General features: G+C 42.0%; 1 protein-coding gene across 1 annotated transcript in view; it reads left to right on the forward strand.

Moving 5' to 3' along the window:
* Positions 1-503: 503 nt before the first annotated feature.
* The window catches only part of LOC126195094 (ATP-binding cassette sub-family G member 4), a 357400-nt gene continuing 337221 nt past the window's right edge, over positions 504-20682 (forward strand). The window contains exon 1 of the mRNA XM_049933557.1: positions 504-679. Within this exon, the coding sequence (XP_049789514.1) occupies positions 580-679 (100 nt within the window). The 5' untranslated portion in view covers positions 504-579. The remainder of the gene's footprint in view (positions 680-20682) is intronic.

Here is a 20682-nt window from a genome sequence, read left to right on the forward strand (position 1 = left end):
CAGGAACACTCTTCTGAGTTTAAGCACTTCCACTGGCCACCAGACTCCCCAGACGTGAACATTTTTGAGCATATCTGGGATGCCTTGCAACGCGCTGTTCAGAAGAGACCACCACCCCCTCTTATTCTTACGGAATTATGGACAGCCCTGCAGGATTCATAATGTCAGTTCCCTCAGACATTAGTCGAGTCCGTGCCACGTCGTGTTGCGGCACTTCTGCGTGCTCGCGGGGGATCTACACGATATTACGCAAGTCTACCAGTTTCTTTGGCTCTTCAGTGTGGTTCTTTCTACATGTTTGGTCACCTGGAGCTCCTATTTCCGTCACTTTCATTACTGGCCAAGCCCCACGTATACCATAAATCTGGACGAAATCGGTGATGACAAGAAGGTGCGGTCCCCTTGTGAGACGCGCACGGCGGCCGCCCGCGCCGCGTTATCTGTCCTCCCACCACAGCAACGGCGCAGCGGCTGCTGCTGCGGCAGCGGCCAGTCGTCCGCTGGAGCCGCCGACGTTCAGTTTGCCTGCCGCTGCTGCCAGTGCGTCGGTGCGTCCGCGGCACACGCGCTCCTGTCGCCATGGCAACCGACGGCGACGCAGAAGCCGGCGTCGAGCTGTGCCCACTGCGCCTCAACCTCGAGTTCCGCGACCTCAGTTACGCCGTGCCCGGCGCCAAAGGTGAGCGCTCACCAGATGGTGCTTCCCGTCTTGATACAGCACGTGCCGAGTGAGGTTCCTCCCCTCTCCGTTTACGTACGGAGTGCGGGAGGATGACTGCTTAAAAGCGTCTGCGCGCGCTCTAAATAGTGTTTCCTAGGGTCTGTGTACATTCCTGGATTCCTCACTTAATATTGCTTGTTGAAACTTTCTAACGAGGTTTTCGCATGCTAGGGTGAAGCAAATATAAAATGGATTTTTTTTAGAGTTTATTTAAGGGGGGTAGGACGTCAAACGGGCCGACTTGGAGCAGGAGAGTCACCACAGGACATTTTAATTTCTACTGTCTACACTTTTACAAATAAATCCATAAAACTTTGTCACCATGAGCAGGACGGATTGAGGACTCACACTTATCGCAGTGGAAGCTCAAAAACGTAACAAAATACCTTTTTTTTTACATGTGAAATTTCATCATGTTTTCACTTATTACTGGCTGCATTTGTTGCTATAGGTACACTTTTCTTCTTAAGTAAGAGAGATTCTTCGATGAATTTTTCATAGCATACAAACAGTAGTTACAAGTTATAACGATATGTTTACGTAATGTGTATACATAAACATACAGTTATAAATGTCCCCGTTCGTAGTCGCTAATTATAACAATATGCTACTTTTGTGCTGTAACATATAGCTATAATCAGCGGTGGAAACATATTTGCGAACGCCGACCGTGTGCGGCTGTTTCTTGTTGGATCGTCTGATCAGTCGGAAGTTGCATTGCAGAGGAGAGTAAATGCCTATTCAAAATATAATTATTTTGGATAGCTCAACATGAATTTCCTAAGGGACCGTAGAATATGGCGCGGAGAAAATATTTCGCCGCATACAACTTCCGTCCGATTTCGACGAACGAATTCGTGACTGTGAACTCTCTATTGGCAGAAACATAAAGAAAATTAAATAATTTCATGAAGGAGTGAGACATAGATTCTATATTAAATAAATAGTCCATACACCAGTTCCATTTAACTCTGAATTTATGGCAATTAATAGACGAACTTACACTGCAATGAAGGATTTAACATGGATGCCGTTTTGACTGGCACTTCTCGTAATGAAAACAATTCCTTTGACGTTTTCACATACACGTCGCACAATAAATCTACTGCTAGGCACTTTTAGTATTACACATTTACTTTACACTAGAACAATATTATTTTTAACAATAATAATACGGCGGCAAGACATGCGCGTCCGACACAAGTTACAGGAGACAAGAGAAGAATGAGTAACTGTTCATCGAGAATACCTCGTACCTAAAAAAAAAAAAAAAAAAGTGTAAAAGTGTTCTTCTTCTGTCCGTTTTCCGCGCCGCGGTTTTCAAAGTCAATATCTCACTGCATCTCTGACGGCGCTTCGACAATAAAGTTACGTCACAGGTCGTTCACCTTTTACATTTTCGCAACATTATTTGCTAACTGTAGCTGTTGCCGAGCGACTGCTCGATTAATTAATGATTTAAAATGATAAGGCAATCACATAATGTTACAAAGTGTATAAAACTCTTGAATTTTCCAAATCTATTAAAAAACTTTGGAAAAATTTGAGATAATTAACTATAAAACTTGAGTTTTTTCTAAACATGAAGTTTAAAATGTAACAGTTCATTGATTTTTCATAAATTAAATAACTTCTAGAGTTTCATACACCTGTAACTATGGTTTGTATGCTGTGCAAAAGTCGTCGAAGAATCTCTCTTACTTAGGATGAAAAGTGTACCTATAGCGACAAATGCAGCCAGTAGTAAGTGAAAAAATGATGAAATTTCACATGTAAAAAAAATGTGTTTTGTTACGTTTTTGAGCTTCCACTGCTATGATTGTGAATCCTGAATCCTTCCTGGTCATGCTGTTAAAGTTTTATGAATTTATTTTTAAAATTATAGGCAGTGGAAATTAAAATGTCCTGTGGTGCCTCTCCTGCCCCAAGTCGGCCCGTTTGACGTTCTACCCCCCCCCCCCCCCCCCTTAAGCCTCAGAAAAACCCATACACATGAACTTATTTTTCTGTAAATATCCTCCTGAACGGGGAACGTATTTTTCATAGCCGATAGGCACTTTCTTGATCCCGTTTACGTAAGATGAACGTGGCTGTGACAGCAGCCAGTTGCACACGAGCACTTCGATAGCGCCATCATCATCAAATTTGTATCCTCCGACTGCTTCTTTTAGTGGCCCAAACAAACGAAAATCGCAGGACAATAAGTCCAGACTGTAGAGAGAGTATTCTAGCGCTGTCCAAAGCAATTCCTGAATTGTTTGTTGAGTTCACGCAGCTGTATGGGATCGAGCATTATTATGAAGCACGATCACTCCTCGGGTTGGAAATGCGCGCCATTTCTGATGATATGCACAATTTGTTTGGTCCAAAAGTTGGGAGTAGTATGCAGCGTTCTCAGTACGACGTTCGTGGAGAAAATCGACGCGGAAAACTCCTTTAAAATAAAAAAAAGACTGTTGCAAAACCTCCCCCGAGGACAGATTTTTGGCTTTGATTGGCGCAGATTCATCCTCTTTGCGCCATTCCATGGCGCGTTTTTTCGATTCCAGGGCGTAATGGTACACCTATGTTTTCTCGCAGGTCACAATCCGGTGCAAAAATTGTTCCTCTGTAGTTTGTTAGAGAATCAGTAGCCGTTTGCACACCTCCAAACGATGAAATTTGTGCTCTGCGGTCAGAAGACGAGGCACCCACTTTGCAGACAATTTCAGAAATCCACGGCTGTCAGTAATAATAGCCTGAATACTACTATAGTTTAAGCGAAAATCTGTAGCAATTCCAGCACCTGTTCGGCGATAGTCTTTAGTAATCTTGCTAACAATGCGAATATTCTCCTTAGGCATACTGGTCCTTGGGCGACGTCAGTGAGCTGCATTCTCAATTGTTTCTCGCCTTCGTAAAAACTGTTTGTGCCACGCGTGCACTTGAGTCTTGCTCAGGGCGATGTCTCCCAACTGTATCGCAAGACTTTTCAAAATTTCGGACCGTTTTATGCCCTCTCTTGTGAGAAACTTGATTATAATGCGTCGCGCAACAGATGACAATACCTCTTCCCCTGATATTATTATTCTGACTACAGAAACGGTACAACATTCTAGCTAGAGAACAATCTCTAGAAACAAAAGTAGCTACGAGCAGAGATCGCGCCGGTGTCCGATTAGATAAAGACGCGTAAATCAAACATTACGGTTTATATCTGATTCGTTCTCGTAGTTGACGTCTCCAAGATTAAACTACTGCCAATTCAGGTTTGTCACCGCCTTCCTGACACTCTCTCACGAGTCAAACACCCCTGTGACCATTCGTGCTGGCGTTCTATGCACACGTTCAGTATCCCCTGATAGTCTTATTTGATGTGAGTTTCACACACCTGAGCAATATTCTAGGATATGTCTCACGACTGTTTTGTAAGCAAATCATCTTTGCAGAATGATCACTTCTCCTCAGTATCTTGCAAATGAAGTGAAGTCTACCACGCATCTGCTTCTCCTACGACAGGGCTTATATGATCGTTCCATTTCACATCCCTACAAATTAGGGATGCTGGTTATCGCTGAAACAGCCAGTGTTCGATTATATCGGTTTTTTTCAACGCCAGTTTAACCTGGCTGTTAAAAACGCTCAAGATAACCAGTTTCTGAAATAAACGTTTTTTGGTTTTTTATTCCTATCATTTCCTGTAATGAACGCGAACGAAGATTGAAATATTTTGACCCCTTTGAGTTTCAAGATATGTAGAATCAAAATATTAAATGAAATACACAAATAAAATAAAACTTATTCCATCCACCGTTCGCTGCTTTTCTCTAAAAGTGATAAGAGATTGGGTGCTACAAAAAAATCACTGGTATTCTCCTTTTGATTCCAGTTTTTTAAAACCATGCTCAAAAATCATGTTGTAATCAAGATTGATAATACCACTATTTGAACGTTATGAATAGTAATGCTAAAGGCTGAAAACTGAGGTTGAAGGATTCTATTTTTCGTGTTAATTTGTCTGTTTTCATGGGCTACAAGCAGATAAAGGCATATTATGTATTTCTTAAAATCAGTACCGCCATTGGACTGTTAGGGTTTTTTTTCCCCACTTACATAATCATGATTTCGGCTTCTAAGTGCCATTATCAAGTGTTTTAAGTGTTGTAAATTGCCTGGGATGGCAGATGAGCTACTTTATATTTTTATTGTATACTATGAATGAATTGTTAAGTTTTAAATTTTCTCCTCAAATGATGTCGAAAATTTTGTTGTGGCTGCTCTGGTTTTTAATCTTTTAAAGCAAATGGAACACTGTAGTTCCTTGGATCAGCACTTCGCAAAAAACTTCCAGACTAGGGATGGCGCAATGTAATACAAGTGATGTCCGACGATGACAGTGAGAAACCACCATATAGACCAGATGGTAAGGTCTTGCACACTGCATATACACGCGTACCATCTAATAGGCTGCGCCACATGATAACAGGTACCAACTCTGTACCAAGAATGAGATTTTCACTCTGCAGCGGAGTGTGCGCTGATATGAAACTCCCTGGCAGATTAAAACTGTGTGCCGTACCGAGACTCGAACTCGGGGCCTTTGCCTTTTGCGGGCAAGTGCTCTACCATCTGAGCAACCCAAGCACGACTCACGCCCCCTCCTCACAGTTCTGCAAGGTTCGTAGAAAGTTTGGAAAGTAGGAGACGAGGTACTGGCAGAAGTATAGCTGTGAGGACTGGGCGTGAGTCGTGCTTGGGTAGCTTAGTTGATAGAGCACTTGCCCGCGAAAGGCAAAGGTCCCGAGTTCGAGTTTCGGTCCGGCACACAGTTTTAATCTGCCAGGAAGTTTCAACTCTGTGCCAGTTCTTACATCATGCTTTTGTTGCTCGTTTCGGTCGACATTGTCATTAAAATAGCACTGATCGCTTTCCCCATTTGCTATAATAACGCAATATTTCCAAACAATGGAAATTTTATGAATAAAAGTTACCCTTTTGTTTTTTTTAACAAAAGTTTATTTAAAAACTTTAAATAAGGTTTATTTAAAAACTGAAAACGTTAGCACTTCTTCTGTGGCTTATTGTTATTTCCGTTTTCTTACCTCGTTATTAGTAAAAAAAAAGCACCTGTTATAATCGAGACCAAACAACTACCGAAAAACAATCGGTTATTCAAATTCAAATAGCTCCAAGCACTATGGGACTCAACAGACTCAACATCTGAGTTCATCAGTCCCCTAGATTTAGAACTACTTAAACCTAACTAACCTAAAAACATCAGACACATCCATGCCCGAGGCAGGATTCGAACGTGTGACCGTAGCAGCAGCTCGGTTCTGGATTGAAGCGCCTAGAACCGCTCGGCCACAGAGGCCGGCTATAGGTTATTCAGAACTAAAATACCAGTATCGCTTGTAAGCAGCTGGTTTTTCCCACCCCTACTACAAATCTTTGCACTCAGATATTTCTATCAATTGATACCACAGGCTTCATTCGTGATTCATTGATATTGCAGCTGTGCGATACCACGTTTAAACGTTTTGTGAAGTGCACGATTTTACATTTCTGAACAGCTGAAGCAAGCTGGTACTCTTTGAAATCTTATCAGGAACTGACTGAGTATGTATGGAGCTCTTTTCAGGCAATACTTCGTTATAGGTAACTACACAACCTGTTGAAGTCCGTGGTTACTATGAACATCGTGTGGCAAGTCATTTACATGCAACCCGAGCAGTAAAGGTCTCAACAGACTCCTCGGGGCATGCCTCAACTTACTTCTCCATGCTGCGATATCGCTACCAAGAAATTCGCAGTTCAGTCACGGTACGCCATACGATCGCACTTTCATTAATAAAAGTTTGTGTAGTCTCGAGTCAAATACTTTCCGGAACTCAGGGGTTACTGCAGCCAACGGCCTGAATCTCGACTCAAGATGCCACCTGAACAGGGACGGCTACATGGATTTTGCTGCCTGTGCGAAAATTTCAAGGGCCGTCTCCCCCTGCCCCTCCTTGAAGTCTCAGACATAGCCAATCTTTCTCACAGTGTCGTTCATCCAAACGTATTATTTTCACACATTGCACTTACTAATAAATATTTTTGACGTATCTGTGTCTTTACGACCAGAGCCAGGCATATGGCCCCAGTCAGTGAAACATATAATACGTTTTAAGTACAACTCGAAAATTAGTTACGTTAACGAAAATAAAGTTACGTTGGACACAGAGTGCATAACTAAAATATGCTCACGTTTTCTCGATCCCAGAGCAGAGTGGAGCGTGAGATGCAAGACCTGTACTGGTTGCCACTGTCGAAAAGAAAGTTTCCGGATCCTTACACTGGGAAGACGAAAAACGAATACGTGTTAATGGAACAGATGTGAACCACTTTTAATTTTGCTGGCGACATTGTATTGTTTTGCCTCTAGCCGCACAGAGCACGAGTAAAAGATGACAGAGGTTAGGACTTCGCCTGAAGATGATGGAGACGCATTCCATCGAAAAGTTGCTACGAGAGGACGACGCTACTCGGCTGACAACCAGTCAAGACTTCATATAAGAGGTTAGGAAGTGTACTGAGGCACACAGGTAGTCATTTGTCCCTCGCTCAGTGCGGTAATACAAGAGGAAACAAAAATTATAATAATGGCACTATGTTACCCCCCCCCCCCCCCGCTATGCAATGTACAGTGGCTTTCGAAGTATTTCGGTAATTGCTACAGTATTTTTGACGCGGAACAAGTATTTATTAGTAACTTTACAAATTATTGTGCGTAATAATATAACTATCACAAATTGACATTTAGAAGTACGGGGTGATTCAAAAAGAAAGAACAGATTTCATTTGTTCACTTCAGACCAACTGTGAAAGACAGAAACACATTATGCATGTCACTGGAGAGATTTTTATGCTCCCACAGTTACTATACCATACTCTCAACATGAGCACCATGCGTTACTCGAGAAGCACCGGAACGGTAGTCCATTTCATTCCATGCACGAATCAACAGGTCCCTGTTTACTGTATCGACAGTTTCAACAATTCGATTTCTCAGCTCTTGAAGAGTAGCTGCCATAAATGGAACAATGACTCCTTTAATATACCCCCACAGAAATAAACGCAAGCTGTGAGGTCTGGTGACCTGGGAGGTCAAAAGCAATGAACAAAATCTTGTTGTCCACCTCTTCCAATCCATCGCTGTTGGACGGCGATGTTAAGATAACGCCGCACCTCAGGGTGAATGGCTCAAAGCAGGCAATTTTGAAAGCAATTTAATTTTTCGCAGCGTAAAGTAACAATGAAATCCCAAATAAAGTTGTTGAAATGCGAACACATTGTGAAAATCGACGATATTGGGTAGTCAGTTCGTACAGTGCAGTTTAGTTGCTTCAGCTCCAAAATAAGGTTTGATAGGTTTTCTTCCATATGATTTTAATATACAGTATATTGATTACGTCTTCAACACCGAGAAAGGAAAGGGAATGAGGAAAAACGTAAAAGAAGTTACAGACGAAGCAGAAAAAATCAATTTAGAGGGAAGTGGCAAGAAGACGATGAATTAAATCGTATTAATCGCGTAGTGCATATTTTACCTTATTTTATTTATTTAATACACAGTATTTTCCTCCGCGACACTGCTATAGATATTTAAGGTACTGTTAGGCCATCACATGCCGACATTTATCTATGTTTCTTTATTACGAAGTTTTTCATTTCTGTAGGCCCCGGGAGTAGACAACATTCCATTAGAACTACTGACGGCCTTGGGAGAGCCAGTCCTGACAAAACTCTACCATCTGGTGTGCAAGATATATGAAACAGGCGAAATACCCTCAGTATTCAAGAAGAATATAATAATTACAATCCCAAAGAAAGTAGGTGTTGACAGATGTGAAAATTACCGAACTATCAGTTTAATAAGTCACAGCTGCAAAATACTAACGCGAATTCTTTACAGACGAATGGAAAAACTGGTAGAAGCCGACCTCGGGGAAGATCAGTTTGGATTCCGTAGAAATGTTGGAACACGTGAGGCAATACTGACCCTACGACTTATCATAGAAAATAGATTAAGGAAAGGCAAACCTACGTTTTTAGCATTTGTAGACTTAGAGAAAGCTTTCGACAATGTTGACTGGAATACTCCCTTTCAAATTCTAAAGATGGCAGGGGTAAAATACAGGGAGGGAAACGCTGTTTACAATTTGCACAGAAACCAAATGGCAGTTATAAGAGTCGAGTGGCATGAAAGGGAAGCAGTGGTTGGGAAGGGAGTGAGACAGGGTTGTAGCCTATCCCCGATGTTATTCAATCTGTATATTGAGCAAGCAGTAAAGGAAACAAAAGAAAAGTTCGGAGTAGGTATTAAAATCCATGGAGAAGAAATAAAAACGTTGAGGTTCGCCGATGACATTGTAATTCTGTCAGAGACAGCAAAGGACTTGGAAGAGCAGTTGAACGGAATGGACAGTGTCTTGAAAGGAGGATATAAGATGAACATCAACAAAAGCAAAACGAGGATAATGGAATGTAGTCGAATTAAGTCGGGTGATGCTGAGGGAATTAGATTAGGAAATGAGACACTTAACGTAGTAAAGGAGTTTTGCTACTTGGGGAGCAAAATAACTGATGATGGTCAAAGTAGAGAGGATATAAAATGTAGACTGGCAATGGCAAGGAAAGCGTTTCTGAAGAAGAGAAATTTGTTAACATCGAGTATAGATTTAAGTGTCAGGAAGTCGTTTCTGAAAGTATTTGTATGGAGTGTAGCCATGTATGGAAGTGAAACATGGACGATAAATAGTTTGGACAAGAAGAGAATAGAAGCTTTTGAAATGTGGTGCTACAGAAGAATGCTGAAGATTAGATGGGTAGATCACATAAGTAATGAGGAGGTTTTGAATAGGATTGGGGAGAAGAGAAGTTTGTGGCACAACTTGACTAGAAGAAGGGATCGGTTGGTAGGACATGTTTTGAGGCATCAAGGGATCACAAATTTAGCATTGGAGGGCAGCGTGGAGGGTAAAAATCGTAGAGGGAGACCAAGAGATGAATACACTAAGCAGATTCCGAAGGATGTAGGTTGCAGTAGGTACTGGGAGATGAAGAAGCTTGCACAGGATAGAGTAGCATGGAGAGCTGCATCAAACCAGTCTCAGGACTGAAGACAACAACAACAAACAGAGGATTTCAAGCTGACGGAAGTACTTTTCAAGTACTGTGTAGAAGCATGATAGAAACTGATCTGGCAAAGCTGTTACTAGCAAACTTTTGTAATTTTGAAAGATGCGCCCGAAATGACCGACTCCAGTATTTCATTTGTCATCTGTATCACAATACAGTAGACACTTTCCAGTAAGACACTAGAGCCTATTAATGACTTTTGTTTCCAATTATTCTCAAACTTTTTCATTTGTACAGAACTTTCATTGTATTGTTTAATTTGTCCTTTTGGAGCCATATTAAAATTTATGATTTTGTCGCCCTAATAAATCTGCCGTCTTGGGCGGTGGCACGGTTCGCCCCCCTCCCCCAGAGCCAGCTCTTCACGGCACGTCAGAGAGCACGGGTTGACCCCCGCGTGGCCGATGTTTTCTGAATTCATGCTGGTTGGTATGGGGCAGGTGATCTCATCCGAGATACCTCATTACGTTTGAACTCAGGGCACACACAACACACAACCGTGCCGCGTTTAATAGCCACAACGGTTGGAAGGGGTTTGAAATTGCAATCCAAGCAGATATCATGAGAGAAGAAGCATCGCCACTGATATGGAAGGATGGGTTCAGAACCAACCGTGACTTCATTGTTCGAAGACTAAAGCATTTTAATCCGTAGAAGAAAAAAAACCTCCTGTGGCTCTCTTTGCTCCTGTATCAAAAGAAGCCGCAGCAATAGCCGGTTTAGACTGAGATGTTCATTCATACGATAAACCAAACCCCGAGTAAAGCATAACTGCATAAGGCAAGACATCTGTATTTTATACTGGGTCATTCAAAAAGAAAGAACACATTTCAGTTGTTTGTTACAAACTATAGAAGACAGAAACGCACAGCCCATGTCACTGGATAGAGGAAGGTCCAAAGTTTTGACACACTGCGATGTTTTTTTGTTAATAGCAACGTGGTGACTACACCACAAGAGAAATCATTTTGTGATTTCAATCTGCGCGAAGTCAATCCATTGTTCAAGTACAACGTGTATTTCGCCGTCGATTCAGCAAGAAGGAACCTCTGCACAAGCAGATTTATGACTGCCATACAAAATTCTTGGAAGTTGTTTGCATATTCAAGGGGAAGAACACTGGTCTGCCGTGCACATCTGATGAGAATGTCGAGCGAACCCGAGATGCGTTCACACGGAGCCCGCGGAAGTCCTCAAGCGGGCAGACCAGGAACTTCAACTTCCTCAAACAACTGTGTGGCGTGTTCTGAAACAACGCCTGCGTTTGAAGTCTTTCGAGTTGCAGGTTACTGCAGCAATTGCGTCCCGGCGAGCGTAACAAAGCTACGAAATTTCCATTTCACTTCTCCTTCACTTTTTCCGAACGACTCATCTTTTTGGACGAATCGACGTTTCATCAGTCGGGTAACTTAAACCGCCTTAATGTAGCAATTCGGTGGTCACAAAATCCTGACGTCTTCGTCGAACATGAATGGGATTCACCGAAACTGAATGTGTTTTGTGCCGTTTCTGTTCACAAATTTTATGGACCTTTCTTTTATGCGGGGGAAACTGTGACAGGAATGTCATACCTGGACATGACGGAAAATTTGTTGTTTCCTCTACTGCAAGAAGATTCCAGTGATTTCATTTTTATGCATGACGGCGCCCCGCCTCGCTCTCAAAAATGGTTCAAATGGCTCTGAGCACAATGGGACTTAACATCTGAGGTTATCAGTCCCCTAGAACTTAGAACTACTTAAACCTAACTAACCTAAGGACATCACACACATCCACACCCGAGGCAGGATTCGAACCTACGACCGTAGCGGTCGCGCGGTTCCAGACTGTAGCGCCTAGAACTGCTCGGACACTTCGGCCGCCTGCCTCGCTTTCACCATAAAGTGTGGCGTTATCTCAACAACACCGTCCCACAACGATGGATTTGAAGAGATGGACAACAAGATCTTGCTCATTGCTTTTGGTCTTCCAGGTCACCAGACTACACAACTTGCGATTTTTTTCAGTAGGGATACTTAAAACGTAACGTTGTTCCATTTATGGTTGCTACTATTCAAGAGCTGAGAAACTGGATTGTTGAAACTGGCGATTCAACAGGAACCTGTTGATTCGTGTGTGGAATGAAATGGACTACTATTTCAATGCTTCTAGAGCAATGCATGGTGCTCATGTTGAGATTATGGTACAGTAGCTGTGCGAACATAAAAATCTGAACCTCCCTCTACCAATGATATGCGTAATGTGTTCCCATCTTTCACAGTTTGTCGGTGGTAAACAAATGAAATCTGTTCTTTCTTTTTTAATCACCCTGTACTTCTGTCTATTTTTGAAAGTACATTTACTACGTACAATAATGTGTGAAGTTGCTAGTAAATAATTGTTTCGCGTGATAAATAATACACCAAATACAGAAATATTTCGAGAGCAACAAACAGTACAGTGCATAGAGGAGGGTACATTGTTCCATTATTACAAATTGTCTTTCCTCTTGTATTCCCGCACTGAGCGAAGGGCAAACGACTGCCTGTGTGCCTCTGCACGCTTCCTAACCTTTTTCATCTCGTACTCGTGGTCTCTGCTGCTAGAGGCAAACAATGTAATGTCACCAGCAAAGCCGGCCGTGATGACCGAGCGGTTCTAGGCGTTTCAGTCCGGAACCACGCGGTTGCTACGGTCGCAGGTTCGAATCCTACCTCGGGAATGGATGTGTGTGATGTCCTTAGGTTAGTTAGGTTTACTTAGTTCTAAGTCTGGGAGACTGATGACCTCAGATGTTAAGTCCCATAGTACTTAGAGCCATTTGAACCATTCGCCAGCAAAATTAAAAATGGTTCACATATATTGCACCAACACACATTCGTCCGTCATCTTCCCGGTTTAAGGATCTGGAAACTTCCTCGTCGTCAGTAGAGAATGGTTTCTCCGATTTTCCCATTACCCTTATGAAAGCTGTAGCATTGAAGTATATTTGCTTCCGCGTATTAACACAGGTTGAATCAATATCAATGTCTTCCTGCTACTTCGCTGAAACCGAGTTAAAAGCTTTCTCAAATTCTGTGACCCGCAGGTGAAGTGTGAATTCATTGTCACTTCTCGTTGCTGTAATTCCATTCACCACTGTGCCCACTTCTGTAGCCGGCCAGCCTGCTCCTCTGGCTGAACAATAATGTTTCCACCTCTCAGCGGTTGGTGAATATCTTGTGTGATAGGGGAGAATGCTTATGGGCCTCTAGTTTGTTTTTGTATCATGTCTGTCAGTCTACCGTTTTGTAATGTACAAAAATTACACCGTTGTTCTTGTTTTAAACTATTCCCTTACTTTACGTAAATTATTTTGCAAGCTTTTTATGAATAAATTTTCCTATAATTTTATTACTACTATCAATCTCCCAGGGTCCTCTCTTTCTTCGTACACCGAATGGGTTTGCACACCTCGTTTGGTATTACTTCCGGAATGTCATTATCATCTGTTTGTGTTTCTGATACATTAACAGAAATCTTGGACCGCTTGTACAACATTCTCTTTGTTCTCTGATAACTACCATCTGTTGTCTGAACTAATGAAGTGTGGTTTCTCTTTTGTTGCGTTCATACTTTTGTTGTTTTCAATGGTTTCTCGTAGCAAATTTTCATTTTCTCTTCTCATATTCTCTCCTGAATATTTCGTATTAGTTACTTTTCTCTGAATTAGCATATTCTATTATGATCTTTGCTCGCAGTTCCTGGCTTCTCTTTAATATAGTAATTGCCTCGTTCCATTTGATATTACCCTTTTTTTTACTTTCTTCATCGTCTATTCCTTAATTACTTCTTTAAATGATAGCCTTCTTCATTTAAATTGCAAAGGTTTAATTTTCTGTGATGCTGATCTTGTTACTTAATTTAATCTGGATGCAGCCCTATTATCAAGCAATTTCAAATAGGAATGCATAATTGGGGATCTCCTTACTACTTCTCATCATAAGGAATTAATTGCATTAAGACATTCGTTTTCTACTACTCATTTGCAATTGTCTCCACACTCTTCACTGGAATCAACAATATTTTGTTCCACAGCTTACACAACGTTCAAGGGTCGGAGAAAGGCAACAGAAAATCAGTTTCAGTACAGATTTCTTCATTTATTTCTCACCTTACTAATTATGTTCTGGGCCATGCTTCGTATATATATATATATATATATATATATATATATATATATATATATATATATATATATATATATATATATATATTACTGACGTCTGGTTATGAGACGTTGCGTAAAATAACTTTTCCGTAAATGTCAGGCTGAATTTGCAATCGACCGCTGCTTCGTGATAACGAATTTTAACGGTTGACGATAACATCGGTCAATATTGTTTATTTACTTTTAGTGTCAACAGCGATTGTAAACTCAATATACTGTCAGCTTCTAACGGAAACATCCCGGAATGAACACTGAATTCGATAGTGACGGGATTTTTCTTAGAAATGATGCAATAATTTCATATGGTTCTGCGACCTGGTGTAAGTCTCAGTTGCACTCCAATACCACAATGTGCATATTCGTAACACACCCCAGTAAAAATAAGAGGTAATACGAAAGCTACAGTCGAACGTGTAATCCGAAATACGTGTCGTTACTGCCGAATCTTCAAAGCATTGAGAGGTAAAGGCTAGGTTAAAGGCAAACTTCAATATTCTGTGTTGCGACCAGGGTTCGAAGCCGCGACCTTTCAGTTTCCAGGCTCGTGCTTTAGCACTAGACCACCAAGCCCGAAAAAGGAATAAGTTCTATGGGACCAAACTGCTGAGATCATCGGTCCCTAGGCTTACACACTACTTAATCTAACTTACGCTAAGAACAACATACACGCCCATGTCCAAGGGATAACTCGAACCTCCGACGGAGGGAGCCGCGCGAACCGTGGCAAGGAGCCTGAGACCGCACGGCTAGCCCGACTCAGAAATGATGAGAAACAGCCATTCCAGCTACTTGGACAAAGACTGACTTGAAATGCTTTATAAACATGCAAATAAATGCGTCGCATGCGACATGATAGAACTCTGCAAAATTTTGTAGTCCCGTCATTTCGCTGTGGGATTTGAATGGGTTTTCGCTTAACGTGGACACATTCAAAAGAGAACAAGTCACTTACCATTCCTAATTTAGTATGTTATTACCTAAGTGAAAGCTCAGAATCTAACAAAGAAGAGAGAAGTTTTTGCAGCTGTTTTATTACCAATATTCTACTTGTAATTTAATCGTCGGAAGTGTTTGTAGGCTATTGATTGTACTCTGGAGCATAAAAATTTAATAAAAATGTTATGCGATTCCAGCAGCGTTTTAAAACATAACATGTGTTATATTTGTGGATTTTGAATCACGAGTATAGTGAAAAGTAATCTGTCAGAAAATATTATCTTTCCATTAGCTCTCAGCTGTTTCTCATACACCTGTGCGTGTATGTGTATTCCGCCAATCACTCTTTGGTGCGTGAAGTAGAGTAGATATTTTTAACTGGAGCTGGACATTATCCATTCGGTTGAAGACTGTTAGATGATATACGGACAATCCAAAAGTTGGGATTTTGCTCAGTAGATGGCCACAGGATTTTTCGTTCTTTAATGTCTGATGTGACTTTTATTTCCTAATATTCATCACGAAGGCGCAAATGCAATTTCTACTTGCGCGGCATTTTCCACTTTAAAATGCTCGGCCATCCACAATTTGGAGGATGACATGGTCAGCGGAAGACTTGCAGGCGCCGCCTGTGTGAAATTCAAACAGAATTATGGCTTGTTGACCACGGAACTGAAGTGCAGATAAAATCTAGCACAAAGTAGCTGCGTTGTCCTAGCGACGCGTATCGCAGTGGGCTTCATTTACTCTCGGAAGAAATCAGCCCTCAATGATCACTGCTCACACTAACTTCGTTCATACAATTCTCTTTTCTTGAAGATAGTCATGAATGTAAAAGGACATACCTTATATCGACATTCTACCTATTTGTGAACTTTATTCGTTCTCTCTGGTATTTCTAGCGATTCATTCACAAATATTGTTTCACGGCGTGAGGGTTGCAGTGCAGACAGGATATTAATCACACATTCCGAAGAGGAACCGTTCTTATAAAAAAATGATTTTATTTGGCAAAAATCTCTCACACTTATATGTATTAGAGATCATCAAATTGTAGAATCACTAATTACAGTAGTCATTTTTGCTTCGTATTTATTGTTGCTTTACATCATCAGCAATACTGACATTAGTCGAATCCTGTGTCTCATCTACTATTGAACTGTTACTGAGTTGGTACAGCGCACATCAGGCAGAATTAACATAATTTTTGCTGATCTCACTGTGTGTACTTGGTGAGACATTTAAACATGAAGAACACACTTTCTTGCCACTTGTTCATCACTAATTATTTGCAGTCTGGAACCGCAAGACCGCTACGGTCGCAGGTTCGAATCCTGCCTCGGGCATGGATGTTTGTGATGTCCTTAGGTTAGTTAGGTTTAACTAGTTCTAAGTTCTAGGGGACTGGTGACCTCAGAAGTTGAGTCCCATAGTGCTCAGAGCCATCACTAATTATTTGTTTGCGCGACTTACGTTTCGAGTTATTAGCACACTGTTTAGCACAGTTGGTAAGAAACTTCCTCTGCTTGAAACAGTGGAGATAATGATGCCCAGAGATTACTTCCATCCTTCCGCCTTCCTCCTAAGACTGTACTAATGGGCACTGGCGTCGTGTATTTTAAGTTGTAACGACCAGAAAACATCCAGAGCTAGTACATAGGATTTTCCCCACAGAATATAGACAGTTTTACACTGTGTCATTCCTTAACAGCGTAAAATAACGATATAAAATGAGCTTATTCCGTAATAAATAATTATATTTCGCCATAGTTTTATAGGGCATGCTTCGGAACTTGAAACTTGATCGTCTGCTGAACATTTCTTGAAAGTTCCACTTTAATCGTTTTCCGCGTGATGTTGTTGCAGTATTTTGCAGTGATAGGTACGCATTCAGCAATGTCACTGCAAACACTGGATTCACAACATCGAAGCACACCATAATATGTAACGGTGTGCTACGGCGCAAGCAATAACTAGGCCAAGTCACTGTCGAATGTAACCAAAAGATGCTCGGGTGCGATAAACAATACTCCCTGCTATCCTTAACTTTCGCACACGGCAACTGCAGTTTTTCATTTTAGAATTGCATTGCTTTGCCAGCCAGTCGGAAACCATTTGCCGATTTAGACTGCGTCCCTTTCTAGTCGCTCCGTGTGCGATCGGACTAACTTTTATGGGGAGTATGCGTACGGAACTATTTAAAATGGAGCAACGACAATAGTTTAATAGCAAGAGAAGCGGATGACAGACTGAGATTCTTCGGAAGACTCCTCAGTATAGTTCATACACGAATGGGGTACCCTACAGAATTCTCGTAGGATCGATACTTTAATATTGATAATCAGACCGATACCCTTACCAGGTAGGATTGACAGAGGTTCAAATGGCTCTGAACACTATGGGGCTTAACAACTGAGATCATTAGTCCCTTAGACTTAGAACTACTTAAACCCAACAAACCTAAGGACATGACATACATCCATGCCCGAGGCAGGATTCGAACCTGCGACCGTAGCAGCAGCCCGGTTCCGGACTGAAGCGACTACAACCGCTCGGCCACAACGGCCGGCGATTGACAGAGGAAATAGAATAGATCCAAACAAGAGTAGCGCCTTTCGTTAAAGTTTCGTTTAACAACAGCGAAGGCGCCACGGAAATGCACATCCAACTCCAGTGACAGATGGTACAAAACGTTTCGAAGTTCGAAACTCCTTTATTTTCTTGTCCTTTCCCCATTATCTTTCATTGAATATATCAAAACTTCTGTGTGTCGTGATGACTTGTGTATTTTCAAACGTTTGCATTCATACTATATCGTCACTTGCAAATTACATTCGTGCTCTCTGCAAATTTTTGTAGTAGAATTCTCGTTCAGGCATTCGTTCTCCTTCATTTCTGTGTACACCTTTGTTATTTTAGATATATTGTTGATAAATTTAGGAATCCGTTTTATTTTCGTGCATAACGTATCTCGTGGTTAAGTTGATGGTTGTGAGCAATAGTTGTATATTTCCCCATAACTGCAGTAGCTAGTTACATGGTTAGCACAATATGTCCACCTTTTAACGCTGTTGACTAGTTTGCTCTTAGGAAGCGTTCGATAGTTTGCTGTCACAATGCAGACGAATTTGTCAACTACGACATTAATTGTGTTTTTTGCACCTGTTACAACAGTCGTATTGTGTTTCAGATAGTTGCCCCCTTCAACAGAAATATATATTGTTTGCGCTTGTAAAAATCAGCTATTTAGGAGGTTGTTACGCTAGTCTGTTTATGAGTGTCACATCGTCAAAAGTTGCAGACCCAAACTCCTGAATAGCTTCACGAATCAATAAATTTAACCCAGGTTTTTTCTCATTATAAAACAAACCGATTTCTTGGGCATTGTATTTCAATCCTAGTAGTGTTAAGACACAGTAATAAAAAAATCAATGTGGTTAAGGCACTAGATGATTACGTACAAAATTAAATTGCAGCAATCGGAATCCAGCTTCACTGAGAATACTGTTCTTCGCCACAGAATTAGTCGGTTGATGTTCACAAACATCTAAATATCGTTCTGTCAAGCGACTGGAAGTTGCTACACGAGCAGTTGCGCAGTGCGAAATACCCAAAGCCACGTACCACAGCCACGTACCACAAGTACTGTCCTCTCCCACAGATACTGCCTGCTCTCAAAGAAGTAGAGTAGCTGTCATTAAATTCATTAAATGACAATCTGGATGTAACTGACAAGTCAGAAATAGGTCCAGAGGACCAGGTACTAACCACATACATCTCCCTCACCGACAGGTTTTGAAGTGCTGTGTCACTACGTGAAGCGTTCAAGGACTGCCGTAGCAGAATCTTATCGTAAGACCTCTGGAAAAAAATGCTAGTCATACGTAAATATCGTCAGTGGCACCAAAGTTTAAGTCCAGAAGCTCATGGATGGCACAGGAACTGAAGCTGAGGGAAACAAAGCAAAAGCAAAAATGCTGCTTTCCTTCTACAGATACCACTTCCAGGCAGAACGTACGAGAGTACTGCCCCAGTTTAATTCAAACAACACTGCAAAAAGGAGTGGTGTATAGCTATTACTGGCAACGGTACTGAAAGACATCATAGGTCGTTAAACCTGAACAAAGCTCCAGGACCGACGGAATCCCTGTCAGATTCTGTACAGGATTTTCGACTGACTTAGTCCCTCTTTTAACCTTAATACTCGTACTCCGCAGATCCCTCGAACAAAAAAACTTTGCCTGGTTGTGGTGAGAAGGTCGGACACAACTGTCTACTATTAATACACTCATTTTCAGAAAAAAAACAGAACACCTTGAACGACTAGAGATAGGACGTTCATATTCTCAGGACATGTACATTAGTATGTTCTGCAGAAATGATTAGAATTTCAGTCACCTCAGCTCAGCATGTGTCCTGTTGCCTAGTAGGTACAGGGTCCGCCGTGCACCCTGATAACTTGTTCCGTGAGTGATGCCATCGACGAGTATATGGCGCGAATGGTGTCGTGTGGTACAGCCATCCATGTTGCATTCACGTGGTTCCAAAATTCGCCTCTGGTGGTTGGCATTGGGTCACAGACCACACATTTTCGATTGGCGACAAGTATGGAGGTCTGGCGGACCAGGGCATCCTGTGACACCAAGAAGACACGTATTCGTGCAGTAATATGTGGTCATGCATTGTCTTCCTGAAAAATGGGGGTGGGGTGTTGTGCAAAAAGAGCATGGCTGCGGGTCGCAGGATGTCATTCACATACGTCACATTGATCACAGTGCCCTGGACACGCACCAACTGTGAGTTTTGATCGTACCCAATAGTACCCACACTATAATTCCTCGAGTTAGTGCGGATGCAGTCACTGTGATGCCGGTCCACCCCGAACGAAGTGCGGCCATCATTTTCAAACAAGCAGAATCTAGATTCGTCCGATAACACTACCTGACGCCATTCCTGTCGCCATTGACGTCGTTCCATACACTATTGCCGTCTAGCATGTTTCTGCACATTCGCCAAAGGTAGGCGGAGAAGTGGAAGACGCGCACGTAACCCACGCCGTAATAAACGGCGACGAACTGTCACCCCTGATAGTGTACGATGTGTTCCACTGTTCCACTGCGCGCCAGAGTCGAGGAGGACGCAGATCTATCCTGATTTGCCATTCGGATGAGGTGTCGATCTCCTTGCGGGGTGGGGGGGGGGGGAGGAGAGGGCGGGGGGAGGTCTGGATGGTGCGACCTGACCCATCTCGTCGTGTTTTACGGCCTACCGTCAACCATTCTGCCCAAACCCGTTACACCACCGAAACACTTCGTCCCACATGAGCTGCAATTTGCCGGACGGATGCATTGCATTCTCTCATGCCAATAGTGCGTCCTCTTTCAAACTCACTGATTGGATGGTACTGCCCAAGTCACACTGATCCGTTACCTACGGTTTATGGCGACAACGAGAGCCGCATGCACATTTTACCGGTAGGTGGTGTTGCGCCGCGATATCGATGTTGACCTTGAACCCGCAGGCCGACATGGTTCAAACGCTAATCATTTCTGCAGAACATACTGATATATATGCTTTGTGAATATGAACGTCTTATCTCTTGCCTTTCGAGGTGTTCTGTTTACCTTGAACATGAGTGTAGAAGGGTATCAGAAGTGTTCCACAAAACAGTGTC

Source organism: Schistocerca nitens, chromosome 7 (assembly GCF_023898315.1).
Source record: "Schistocerca nitens isolate TAMUIC-IGC-003100 chromosome 7, iqSchNite1.1, whole genome shotgun sequence".
Classification (NCBI taxonomy): domain Eukaryota; kingdom Metazoa; phylum Arthropoda; class Insecta; order Orthoptera; family Acrididae; genus Schistocerca; species Schistocerca nitens.